General features: G+C 32.8%; 1 protein-coding gene across 1 annotated transcript in view; it reads right to left on the reverse strand.

Moving 5' to 3' along the window:
- Positions 1-14,011, reverse strand: part of Smp_152130 (Similar to Serine-rich adhesin for platelets) — a gene marked incomplete at both ends in the record, with an annotated part of 32,817 nt that extends 18,806 nt beyond the window's left edge. Inside the window, 5 exons of the mRNA XM_018795138.1 lie at positions 643-909; positions 2,573-2,852; positions 9,391-9,544; positions 11,920-11,995; positions 13,520-14,011. Of these exons, the coding sequence (XP_018649481.1) occupies positions 643-909; positions 2,573-2,852; positions 9,391-9,544; positions 11,920-11,995; positions 13,520-14,011 (1,269 nt within the window). The remainder of the gene's footprint in view (positions 1-642; positions 910-2,572; positions 2,853-9,390; positions 9,545-11,919; positions 11,996-13,519) is intronic.
- Positions 14,012-15,120: the final 1,109 nt, after the last annotated feature.

Consider the following 15,120-nt stretch of genomic DNA (forward strand, 5'->3'; position numbering starts at 1 on the left):
TTTTTACATCTGACATGCATGATAAGTAATATTTGACATTTGTACAAAATATAGAGAGTAGACATATAGATTATATAATAAAACAGTTAATACAAATAAAAATGTAAACCGATCATTGTTTTTATTATATATTATATTACATGAAATTCGTATAGTGTAATAGGAAGATGACGTTTATCAAAACTACATCCACGATTCACCGAAAAAGCTGACTAAATCAGTATCGGGGTTGTGAAGATTGTTCAATGCTATTGAGATCACGAACCAACCTATGTTAGGCAACCAACAAAAACTTGGAGGCACGTTTTGTTTTAGTATCGACATCTTGAAAAGTGTACAAGCACGAGCGCAAAACGACTGTATTGGAATCCAATGGTGTACACATCTTAATTTAAGAGATTTGTGATATTAAGCAAACATCCGCTATTGTCTTCGGTGGACGGGAGAGGTCGTGGGTACGCACACCTGAACGGTATTGAAACAACTGCCCAGCGCTTTTAGGTTTTCTATGGTCGTCTAAAAGGTCAGTTTTTGAACTAAAGAGATAACATTATTATATCTTACAGTTGCATAATATCCCCAACAACATTTTATTATTAAAAGATAAGAGTAAAAAAAGAACATATGAATCTAACTATTGACCTCACTAATATTTGGCACTGTGGATGAAGAATTCATTGAGAAGTCATCATCTAGGTCTGTAGCATGTTCAACATTAGAACCAGACACTGTCATTTCATCTTTATCCGTTGTGAAGTGAGCACCTTCTGAATCAATGCAACTAAAATTGTGTTTTTCTGATTCTTTTAATTTTATACGCAAAGAAGTAGATGAATTTTCATTCTCCGATACTGTACCACCATTCGATAATTGGGACTGTTCACTTGGAATACTTTGACGCTGATGAAACTAAAAGATTGATAATATAAATTAGATGAGATTAACAACATTGAATAATAACATTTGGAAAATAAATTAAAACTAAGAACATGGAAAATAAAAAATATATATTTGTAATATCTCAATCTACCTAATGCCCAATTTATTTGAAATTATCAAGTCGAACCTTGGTAATGACACCTACATGGAAAATACCTACATAGTTCATTGAAACAGGTTAAAAAGAATAAAATATTAGGGATTTTTAAATACGAAATAGTAAAAAAGGTATTGATATTCCCGATATAACTGATGGTTTTGATTTCGGATCGTTGACGAAATCGTACGTTTACATTGTCAAGGATGCCCTGGTACGGCCCATGGTGGGTAGAGTCAGTTCTCTCTCGAGAAATTCTCTTACATAGACACGCATATACAGACAATGTCACAGAAGTACCACTCACTCCCTTCTCGTTGCAGCGGTGTTATTTACAAAAGTGAGAAGAACAAAAGCAAATGTTCGACACTTTAACCGGGTTGGCGGATATGGAGAATCAACGTAGGGAAGTTGGAAAACCCTGATCCCAAACCAATGGAGCACATAGACTTCAGGATAGTGAGGGAACAAACTGTGTGTGAACCTATTGTTGGTTACAGGCTACCATGGGACTGCATCTCCTAATGTTGCTGCCATGTGGATTAGACCCCTAGGTCAAAGGCTCTGGAAGTGGTAGCCTAAGCAAACCACCTGCTTCCGTTTGGGCGTCCGGGCAGTATTCCAACCCTCACATAAATCGAATGACTAGAACAAAACAGACGTCACGCATACCTAATATTTAATTGATCTTCAAATGATATCAATTAGTTTTGAAAAATCAATCTGAAACAAGTAATCTTCCATTTATAGTATTTCAAATGTCATGTTTGGTAGTAATTATCAACATAGTGGATTTTATATAATCTTACTTAACTATACGAATTAACACTACTTCTTTGACAAGTTAACGTAGGTAGAAAAGAATATTCAGTAAAAAGATTATTGACAAACATTAACTTTTGCTCTAGGCACCGGATTAAGCACTTTTAACAAATTTTTTAAGGTGAATAAACCTTCTGATTTCATCAAACAATCAGAGAAAATCTGGGACAGATGCGTTTAAGAAAAGACTAGGTTTTTGAATTAGTAGAATATCAGATTGATAATTGAAAGTTTCACTGTTAAAGTGATTGGTAACTACAAAAAATAAGCAAAATGAGAAACAATATTCTTTCCCGTAAAATAAATAGTTTCTCTATAATTGCACTTAACAATACAGTGGATTGGAGGTACTTTCTGACAAAATAAGGCTTACAGAAAGCATTCCTAAAATCAATATCAGCGTAATGTCGTTTTTATATCACACTGAAATGAAGGATACGGAACATTTCATTAAACTATCTAAAAATCCAATAAAGATCAACCAATAGAGTGACGATTTTATCATAAATACATCTCAGCCCTACAGGAAGTCAGTCATGTGCCGAATAGCTCAGTGTTGCTGGTTAACTTACGATCGAATCTGCCAGACAGCGTTAGTCCCCTCAGTATTACAGATATACGTCATCGACGAGAGCCGAATAGCACAGAACCTAGATCAAGAAAAGGCTTCCTGTCGACTATCCCCAACCATTACCTTACAATATGAATATTTACCTGTTTTTGAAGAAGTTTAACAAATGCGGCGTTGTTTCTTTCAGCAGCAGCTTTGGTGCTGGCTAAACGTTCACGTTGTCTGGATACTTCAATAGCTCGTCTTCGTTGGTCTAATGATAGTCTTAAAGCTGCTGCACGTCCAGAAATTTTAGCCTCTTGATCAGATTTAATACTACTAGATGAAATGATATTATCTTCGGTGTTAACAGAATCATTAACTTTATGTGCATGAGAACGTGCTGCTCCAGAATCTTTCCAAGTTTTCGTTCCTAAAGGTAAACTAAGAGTAATCATAATAATGATAATATGATAAATATTCAACTAGACTAATTAGAACAACGAGAATTTTACATTGATTAAACCATAGATGACTGCAATATTTAAAAATGATTATCGTATTTAACAAAACAACTGACCACATTCCATGTATCCTATATAATCTAAATGAATAAAAGCAATATCAAAGCAATCCGCGTCAGATACACACATACCAATAAAAATTAATCGAAATTCAGTCAAAATATCAACAGTGGGACAAACCCAATCACTAAAAATTAAATTATCTCTAACATTCGATTAGATAGATTTTAGGAATGTCGATCATATTGTCAGATAACAATTACTCATAAGCGCAAAATGTAACAAGTGAAGTCATTTCTCCTCTGCTGAATAACTCAAGGTTCACAGAGGGTGCAACAATTAATTTGATTGTACAAATATTAGTAGTTCGAATCTACATCCCGTTTCTGTGTTCATTGCAAGGAAAAAAATCATTTAACTTTACCATGCGATCAGTTCTCTTAAAAAATAAACTTTGCAACGCATGAACAAGAAACATTGCAGGTTAGAATAAATTCATTCCATTTCACATGATCTAAATCTTACATAAATTTATACAAACAAATAAGGTGAATTACACATGTAATTTCATGAGTTGTAACATACGTTAAGTCAATTAGTCCACAAGTGAAGAATACATATAATTACTTTCTATATTCATACAAGCTAAGTTTATAGATTAACAGATTAAACGAAAGGAAAACCATGACGTAACTACATGAATGACTAAATTAATGAGGAAGGGGACGGTTACATATTTTGGTCAATAAGTCTAAAATAATAAGACTAATTATTGTGAAAACTATAAATTGTAAATAAAAACTTGACTAAAATGAACAATCAAGGAGTTATTTTGATGAAACAAATGTTGGTAGGAACGATGAAGAATGTTTGTAAAGGTTATGGATCGAACCAAAAATATTTTACAGTTATTTTTTAAAAAAATGAATGGAAAATAGGACTGAATCGACCATTATGGGAGTGATAGGTGAATTGAAGGTCAGGATTGAGACGCCATTCATTTTGAAGGCAGAGGGCTGTTGAATAATCTTATTTATTGATTTCAAATGTTCGTCGATAAAAATTCACGACAGAGGTTTTTCGAAGTATTTCCACTTCGCTGTCAAGCGAACCATCGAAACAAAGTTTGACTGTCCTTGGAAAAAAATTCTGACAAGAATTCATTTATACGAAATTGGATAAAAACTGCTGAAATGCAAAAATAGTCCCATCCAAGAAGTATTGTCATAAATAAAACGCGAAACAAACGGATTTTTATTTACCATGCAAAGGTTTATACACCTGTGTTCGAGAAACCACATTTGCATGAGAGCTAGCGATACTATGGAGTTTTTCAAAGTGAAATATGTGGAGCGAGGTTTGGAACCTACAACCTAATGTTTCAAAATATATGGCTATAACTAATATATCCCTACAGTTGTAGACTGTGTAGCTTAATTCAAGAAACCATAACACTTCACTTTGAAATCAATCATCTAAAACCATTGAATATACACTTAACGATTATTGGCGCGTTCAATAATACGTTAGTTTGAAAATTATACACTGGAATAAGTTTCAGTGCTAAATTGAAATAGTCGATTACTCATTTGACATTTTTATTCTTCAATGGGTATTTTACATTAGTTTTAGGAAAAACGTATGAAAAACAATACGAATAGATTATTGTGAAAAAATTCAAAGAATCAATGAACTGTATTGAGTGTGATATGATAAAAATCATTTGCTTAACTGGTTCTTTAGCTATCCACAACAAATAGCCTTATTAATTTATGGTTTGAACAATAACCTCAATCAGTGGTTGAACATGTATAGTGATTAACTCATATTAGCTCACATACATTCACTAATAATAGAGTTTCAACATTTGTTTATAAACACATTTTTATTGCTTCTTTCTGAACGATATTCTGTGTTTATTCATCCTCACTACTACCGCAATTAACTTTATTTCTGCTCTTCAGCAGTTCATTGCATTAGTTACATTACAATATACTGAAATGTTATGATATAGAATAGATAAAATGTAGCTAGCACTGCCCAGGATAGGGTTGTATGGAGAATGCTGATGGGTGGCCCATGCTCTTCAACGAGGGATAACAGGCGTAAGTATGTTTACAATGTATTTTATTTATTTATTGAAACATAAATATTGGTGCAAGGGGGCACCAGATATATATGCGCCATACAAAACAATGAAAGGGATAAGATGCATATTTAAAGAAAGGTAATGGTGAGGGGAACTGAAATGTAAAACCAAAATAACTCTCTCAGTTAAGGAGGTTATAACCACTCTTTATGCAGAAAGTAAAAGAAGGTTACAGCAGGATCGCCGTTGGCTTCTATTTTGAGCAATATCTGATAACGTCTCTAGCCACTGTGTTGCACCATCTCTCGGACCCCAGCCAGGGAGTCGTGAAGGACCAACAGAAGCTAGCCCTTTGCAGCTTTCTTTCATACCACGACACCATATCATACACTGACCACCTCTCTGCTTTTTCCAACCAGTCCAAGCGTCGGCAAATAATGCACGACGTGGAATTCTCTAGGACGACATTCGTAAAACATGTCCAAGCCACCGAAGCCGATGTTTTAAGATAGTGACACCAATTGGATTATCGTCACTGAGCCTGAACAAACGATGCCGAACCTCTGCATTACTAACATGGTGTTGCCACTGGATGTCAGCAATCCTTCGGAGAAAACGATGACCGAACACAGAGAGACGTCTAACATCCTCAACTCGGAGAGGTCAGGTTTACAAAGTATATCAATCATTTTGATTTACCTCGTTTATACAATCACTCGTTTATTGATTTAATTGAAAACGCCTTCATACTAATTTATCCATATAGAACTTATCATTTTTGAAAGAAATGAACAGTTAAATTATGCCTTATTTATTTTTAATAAATGGGGAGAAGCTTTGGATGATGTAAAAACCTTGACAGATCTATGCAGCATCATTGATGAACACGGTGGATTCGATGCAGATGTGAGGGCGAGGATTGGCAAAGCAAGAGCAGCATACCTACAACTGAAAAACATCTGGAGCTCAAAACAATTGTCAACCAACACCAAGATCAGAATTTCCAATACAAATGTCAAGACAGTTCTACTGTATGGGGCGGAGACGTGGAGAACTACGAAAGTCATCATCCAGAAGATACAGGTGTTTATTAACAGTTGTCTACGCAAGATACTTCGGATCCGATGGCCAGACACTATCAGAAACAAGTTTCTGTGGGAGACAACAAACCAGATTCCACCAGAGGAAGAAATCAGGAAGAAGTGGTGGAAATGAATAGGACACACATTAAGGAAATCACCTAATTGCGTCACAAGACAAGCCCTCACATGGAACCCTGAAGGTCAAAGGAGAAAAGGAAGACCAAAGAACACATTACGCCGAGAAATAGAGACAGACATGAGAAGAATGAACAAGAACTGGATAGAACTAGAAAAGAAGGTCCAGGACGGAGTGGGTTGGAGAATGCTGGTCGGCGGCCTATGCTCCATTGGGAGTAAAAGGCGTAAGTAAGTAAGTAAAGTAAAGTAAGTAAGTAATGAATGAATGATTTAAATAGTCATTTTCTGTGTATTCATATTAAATTTACATTGTGAATATCTTTTAAAACAAATCAGTGAAACTAAACAGATAGTTACTATCATGTTTTAGGGATCATATAAATAAACAACATTAGCTGTCTTATTATTATTATTAATTTTTCTTTAATAGAAAAAAAGGTAATAATTCCAATGAAAATTTTTATATTTTGAAGTATGTACATAGTTGTGAATACACAACTCATAACTTTGTTTTTCTCTGTGTTTTTCTTTATCACTATTTTTATAAATGATGACTGATGTGAAATTTTACTCAAATCTCTATAACATATTTCTCTTTTAATCATATGATCTAACTGAGAAAAAGAAATGGTTCAGAAAAAAAAGTACCAAATAGGTCATGTGATCTGTATGTTTATGTACACGTATAAGAGAGAGAGAGAGAGAGTGCGCGCTCATTTCTTCTGTTCTTTCTTCTGAATAATAATAAAAAGATTCTCTTTTTTATTGATTAACACCTAATTAGTATACATTCCCACATGTTATTATTATTATGATGATGATTAACAGTAGTACAATAATGAATGATTATAAGAATAATAACAAAGATAATATTATGGTAAGCAAAGATGGATAAGGGCTAGCAGTGGAATCCAGGACAAGCGTTTCGTCCTGGATTCCACTGCTAGCCACTATCCATCATTGCTTACCATGCTTGTGAATTTAGGCTATATCGAGGCAATACACACAGTATGCACATATGCCAATTAGAGACTGACCAGTTGCAGTCCTAAAAACATCAATGGGAAGATCCAAACAAACAATACTAAGCAAAGATAATATTAGTACACTAAAATGTTTAAATCTAAGCTAAAAAATGTGTAAGCAACAGAACGCTTACAGTGAATTTTCAGTAGAGTACCCGATTAAAAACACTTTATTTCTGGCATGTTTATTGAATGTATACGGTAAAGTTTAGTTATAGCATTATTAAGTTAAAAGGAAACAAATCTATTGTGGATATAGCCTATGTGAACTAAGTGATATCGGTATGAAGTCTTGTCAGATTGACAAAAAGACGACTAAGTTTGTTTTGAATATCACTTAGTGTACAATACATGTTTAAAATAGTAATTATTAAATCATTTAAATAGTTAAAAGCTAAAAAACATCCATTCATAATATTTATATTACCCAGATGTATGATAACTTCGAACTGGATCGAAACGATATAAAATAAAATTCTTTCAGTCAAATCAAATTTATGTGCATATATTACGAATGAAATAGCTAAGTATAGTGCAAACTACTACATCCATCGTCAAGAAGGTACAAGTATTTATAAATAGTTGTCTACGCAAAATACTCAACATTCACTGGTCGGATACTATCAGCAACAGCGTTTTATGGGAGAGGACAAACCAGCTCCTAACTGAACAGGAAATTAGGAAAAGACGTTGTAAGTGGATAGGACATACATTAAGAAAACCACCAAAACTGCATCACGAGACAAGCTCTAACTTGGACTGGTGGAGGGAAGCGGAAAAGAGGAAGGCCAAAGAACACATTACGCCAGGAAATAGCAGATATGAAAAGGATGAATGTTAACTGGAAAGGATTGCTCAGGACAGGGTTGGATGGAGAATGCTGGTGGGTGGCCTATCCTCCTCTACGAGGGGTCACAGGCGTAAGTAAGCATAGCGCAAAATTATATGAACAAAAATTAGGTTTCAAGGAAACGGAATTCTATGTATAGGTACATTACATCATGTTGGTGAAATTTAATCATAGTGACACAAAAAAATGTGAATAGTGACATAATGTTGAAAGATCCGTCCACTTTATTACGTTTGAAAAGGATGAGAGCATTACAAAATAACTAAATAGATTGTATGATATAGAAAAGATGAAAAACACAAGTATACTGATAATTGTATCGAAGCTAATATAAAACCAAACACGCATGAGAAAATTAATTTTAAAGAAACTAAATAAAATTGATGAATAGAGATTATAGGATAATATTTAGCTTCATATGCAAAAGAAACATGATATATAATGAATACAGCTAAATCATTATGATATATTTTGAGCTATACCGTCTTGTTTTCAGAACAAAGGTTATGGTCATCTTATAGATTCGAAACAGGAAGTTTCGCTCTCTGTAGACATCTTTTTATATAGACCTTGAGTTGTTTTTTGAATTGATTACACGCCAGTCACAGATTTCAGTGATAAATGAACATCATTGTACGTGAAGGTTTACAGTCTTATTTGACAATTCATCATTTTTATCTAGTACTTTTGGCTGGATACCAAAGTTGATCTTCTCGTAGTTCAAACAGATGCAATGAATGGTTTTATGACCGAATAACTCCAATCTACTCATACTAGCTATTTTCAAACGTTATGTTTCACACCATTAATGTCATGGTAGACCGTATATTGCGCAGTGTATACGCTTTGATAAGCAAACGTACATTTCATTAACGTAATGTGTAGAGTTTATAGAAGGTAATTGCATCAATGTCATAGTTTAATTAGACTCTAACCCTCCAGAACTGACAGAACACAAAGTAACCGAAGTGGTCGATGCATGTAACTATATCATTTATAGGCATTATTACAAGCCAATTAAAAAGTAGGATTTTACGTTTGAAAGATACAGAATGCATATCAAAATAAGGTGCAATCATTCAAAATGACATAAGACTGAGCTTTATTACGTCTAAAGAAATTATCTAAAGCGAAAAATCGATTAGTTTATAAATCTATGTTATGAAATGTACAAGTCTATATTTTATCATTCAATTCAGATAATCTACAAAGCTGAAAAAACAAACCCAAAAATGTAAGTATAATTAAAAGTACTGAATAGAAATTATTCTTACTCATTGTGGATTTTTGAAATTTCAGCTACATCTGCAGCCGTCACGGACGACATTGAGCGTTTACGCTTTTCAAACTCTGATCGTAATGAAGGCAAAGTAACTTGTGAAAGATTAACATTAGTGACAGAATTCACTCGAGGTGACTTTGTTCCAACTAGATCAAAAAACACAAGGAAAAATACACCCCGAAATAACATATTACATTAACAAATGAACAATTTTCAAAATTCATTTAGTTATTTTTTGTGGAAAATCAGTAGATTTTCACAAATAGTTTGTTGGGGATGCTAGATCATTAGGAACCACTCGGTAGAATTCTTATTTTTGTAGCTTGATTATGGAAATGTGAATTTATTTTCGCACCAAAAGCACCCGTTATCATCTTCAGTTTGTATTTCCTACCTGGAGGGATCTGAAACGTCATTAGTTCGTTTCTTCTCCTAATACGCTTTTCAAGGACATTTTTGTATTGTATATGTTACGCATGAGTTGAATGTTTGTTATTCATTCTTCAGGGCTACTTGTGGAATTATATATTTTCTCTGATGACAGCGGTCTTCTTCCTGTAGTTAGCTGGGCTAGGACGCAGAGGAACACCTAAGCTTTATCCCGTTATTGCGTTGCTTGCTTACATTCCGATACCAAAGCGATATCTCAAATATAATATCTTTAAACTTTACTAGATATATGAGATAAGGTGTAATGTAAATAAAAATAAGACAATTAACATAGGCATATTATCTGATATTTAAGTCTAACGAAAAGTTCATCAATTAGCAAACATAAAAAAAGACTTATTCAACAATATCTTTCCCTACATGACTGACTGTAATTTAATGGAAATAATTTAATAAACGAAATTTTTTGTGCTCAGAAAGCAGTAATAGGATTGACTACTTATCTGATTGATCCTACTAAGGAATTTGGTTAACAAACTGTGAACAGTATCAAAGTTAAACTTATCATGTGATGATGGCTAATGATACTTCCATCTGAATATCAATTTGAAGTGGATATTAGGAAAAACACTAAATAAATACATTGTCAAAATATGTAGACCACCAAAAGCATACACATTGACCACCAAATTCACAACGACGGAAAGAATTATCAGATATAAGACAATAATACGAACTCATAATAAAATATTAGAGAGGAAGAATATATTTGTAAATAGTGGTGAATCTGTCTGACAGACATTTAAATTAACATGAGTTATCACTACTTAAAAAAGGTCTCAATCTCAATATGAACAGACAACGACTGTTAACTTCTGAAATTATTCCGCTGATTGAGCCTGCTTTAAACAATGTTCCAAATGATTAAGCGAATCTAGTGAAATTTAAAATCTCAGCTGCATTATCAAAACAAAAACTGAATGCTACTAATCTATCTAAAGAAGAAATGTATACTCTAAAATAGCTAAGTAAGGACAGAAAAATTATTATTTTGGAGGCAGACAAGAGAAAAACCACTGTTGTTATAAATAATCCTGATTATGAAAAAAACGACAACGAACATCTCCATAATGAGTCTTACGAAAAAATATTGAGTAACAAATGTAGAGTTTTTATAAGATATTCGAAAATTTTGATGTTTGACCATATTTCCTTGAAAAAGCTTGGAGCAGATTGCTAGGCGAAATGTTGGGTTTACTTCAAATTCATTCGCTGAGATTTTACAAAGACTCGATGTCTTATATCAACCCGGCGTCCAAATACTATGAAACTCTTTGATCAAATTTAGACGAAAGTTCTTATCATAATAAGACAGACAGTTCTAAATACAAATTTATTAGCATTATCACGATGATGTCTAATACTCAATATTGAGTGCGTTTTTTACGACAGAACTCGAAAGGCTAACACTAACTTACAAGGTTTGATGTACTAGAGTAATACATCGTAGGGAATTGAATACAAGGAAAAGATATAATTTTATTCAAAATTCATACCACTTAATTGTTATTAATAACCATGAATGCAATGATGCTATTTCAGATACACGAACTCACAGTTACAGACATAAAACTGATGTACGAACATCACTTGTGGATCGATTTAACCTAACAGGTGAATGCATGTTTGTGCATACACATTCTTTGATTTTAGTTTAGAAGTAACATGACTGCCAAAATCTTTTAACTAATATTGGCAGAAAATAACTAAAGTAAGTTTTGACTTTTTTAAGGACATAAATCCATACTTTGTATCTTTAACTTTTAAAGCAAGAGTGTAACTGGAATGCTAGCAGAGGCAATAGGAACTCGAAATGTTATCAATTATGTAAATAATAATTTCGTTTAGCTAGAATTGAAAAGTCACTTACGTTCAGTTACTAAGGGAAAATAAGTGTGGTGACCAAGTAATCAGATTGACTAAATAATTGTATCTCGTCAGACTAGTCAATTACATAGGGATAAACACATGTAAATTCCAGTTTGAATATATAAGATTGTGGACTTTAGATTGTGGGCGAAATGATAAATTAAAAAAAGGAACTGAAACAAATGGTAGGGCACACACTTACGACGCTTTAATGGATTATTTGGTTGTGACAGACTGCCAATCGATGGCAGTTTACTCGAAAGACAAGGAGTTGGGCGCTAAAATAAATAGAAATAAGAAATAACAGAACGTAAGTTTGTGGAAATGAGGAGTATAAGCCTACTAAGCTAAAAGTCCATAACTAACTTCTGTAGTGACAAAAACACGAGCTATACGCCTTAATTATTAGATCCGTCTATACTTTTTAATTTAGCGATTTCTATTTAGTACATAAAAATAAAAATGTTATAGGATCAACATGTTTCATTCGGAACACGTTATTATTGTTAACTGAGAGATAAAAGATATTTTGTTAACATGCATTAATTTTATTACTGGTTTAGCACTACTGAGAAAGACAAAAAGACAAATGACGAAAGAGTAGAGCATTTCAATGGAACGACAATACTCTTCTAACTTCTATTAATCTGTTGTCAGTATGAGGTTGTGAAGACTTAAATTTCATTGAAATCATGAATCGATCAAGCTTAAACCACCATTGAAAACCTAGAAACCGTTGGATACCGACCCAGTGGTTTAGAAGTTGTGCTCGTGTGAGAAATTGAACGTTATGGGTTCGATTCCCGTGCGCGAGGTCATGGATGCCAACCCTAACCCAATGGAATTACAATTCAATGTTATTGAGAAAAGTTTCAGTTTATTGAGGCATTATGTTGATTATCCCTTGAAAACGCGAAAGTATAACTTAATGCATATCAATACTTTTGTCAATTATGAATATCCTGATACACAAGTCACGGTATTCTATTAATTCCCATAAATTATTAATTCAGTTGTGAAGAGAATTAGGTTAGACTTTTTAAACCAATGAATATGATGCCTTAATATATAACATAATTTAGTTATTTATGTCATAGTTAAGTATGCACAGTTAGCTCAATTTTGAAAGCTGTTTCAGGATAGATGGCAACAAAGGGAGAATGCATGATAATCACTATATGCAGAGAGTATGTTAATTTTCTAGTGGGAAATGAAATATCGTTAGATATAGTAAATTAATAACTTTTAATAGGAAATATAGACCACTTAAAACAGCGATAATACTTCTGTATTTCTATTCCATCAAGTTTGTGTGAACTATAGTTACTTTCGGTATAGAACATAAGTAAAGGTGTCTCACAAGAATCAATTCTGTTCAGCTAAGATTAAGAACAAATCTTAGTATATTAGTCTACAAGATGCAGGTCATTAACAAGTAAAAATGAAAGGGATTTTGAAAATAATCAGAAAAGTATAAAACAATGATTCTCATAATGAATAGTCTATGGCATGTCATGTGCTGAAAAAATGTAGATACAACTAAACTACAGTCACACTATCTCAGCAATCAACAATTGATCAACCAAGATGGGACACGTAGAAACAGATCAAATGGAAAAAAATTTGTCAATGTATTATCTTATTATGATTAAAAAAGAGAATATGATCTACATCAAAACAAAGTAGTAGTATTTCATGAATTAGGTTGTCAGTCACATGGTACATAACATATGCCAAAACAGAAATAGTTTAGAAATTGTGGTTTAAGTAGACAAAAAGAATAACGAAACAAAAACACTCACCTTATTAAATGTGACATATAAGGAACTACGCTTAAATGATTGGGTATCATCGTCAACATCAGCATTAGTAGTGGTGTCAGATATTGCAGTTGTTTCTGTCGTTGTAGTAGATTGATTAACAGGGATACTATCAACTGTAGGCTCAACGTCTAATTTAGAATATTTCTTATTTAGATAATAATGACCATTAGTTGAAGTGTCTATTTGTTGTTGTAATAACTTATCCTCATTGTTAATAACACCTTTACACGGTGTGGAATGACTACGATTGAATGCAACACGAGCAATATCAGTTAATAAATCATTAGTTCCATCAATGGTTACATTGTGAACATTTTGAATAGTAGTATTATTACTAGAAGTTAAAGAACTGTCAATATTATTAATAGACTTGAGTTTATCAAAATCAGTGGAATGTATATCTATGTAAGATTTCATATTATTATTATTAGTAGTAGTAGTAGCAGTGGTAATACTATTATCATGAATCATAGTTTCTGTATGATTCACCAAACTAATAGGCGAACTGACTAACTGATCTACAGTAGATTGATTTACAACAGGAATAGGTTGGTTGCTTGGATGAGCTGGTATTGCAGGTTTAGCAACAGTGCCAGATGTACGAACTAAATTGCGTAAAACTCCTAAAAATCAAAACAGAAAGAAAATCCTTGATTATCAAAAACTAATAGATAAGAAATAATGTTTCATTTGGTCATACGCAATGTAGAACTAAGTATATATACAAATCAAATCAAGTTGCTATACCATATTAGCACAACAAAATGGAATTGTCAAGATATATCCTGCGGCAGTAGCAGTGGCGATAATTGTACCAGTGGCAGTGGAAGAGATTGAGTACAAACAATGTGATTCGAGATAAAAGGATAAATTAGTAGAGTACAAAAAATAACATAATTTTAAAACTCAAGATACAAGGGAAAACAGCGTTTATTTGCGTAATTATGAGAGATTTGGGGCATGTCGGTTTAGAAAGTTTTAAAAAGATTTAATTTAGTCCTACACACAAATATACTTACAATCATTGTAAATAATGAGAAACGGAATGAGAACACTACAATTTATTTCTAGATCTCTATTATAATTTGTGATGATGATGATGATGTCAGAAAGCATATTAGCTAAACGTACATGTTTCGTAAAATGAAAAATGTCAAAATTTATACTACTGATGAATCACAACTGTATAGTAGATTGAATCATCATTTTAAGGATACACATAACTGTGAAATAAGTTTTACTTCGTAACTTACAATGTTCTACTTTATGGAAAAAAGCTTTAAACTTTATTTACTAAACTAAACATATTTTACACAGAATTAATGAATACACTTTGTAAGAGAATGTAAAAAAAGAATGACTAAACACCTTTAAAGGTTGACCAAATGTTTGGTGACAATAGTAACTTACACTACATTGTTGGATGAAACATACAGTATAATTGACTGAAAATGAAAATGTCACCGAATGAAGTTACAAGATGATTTAACTTAGAAGCGGAACACTGCTAAGGATTTATAAAATAAAAATACAATTTAATTTTATGACACGTTTTCTCTATTTAATTTTTTTTTACTAAA

Source organism: Schistosoma mansoni, chromosome 1 (genome assembly GCF_000237925.1).
Source record: "Schistosoma mansoni strain Puerto Rico chromosome 1, complete genome".
Classification (NCBI taxonomy): Eukaryota; Metazoa; Platyhelminthes; class Trematoda; order Strigeidida; family Schistosomatidae; genus Schistosoma; species Schistosoma mansoni.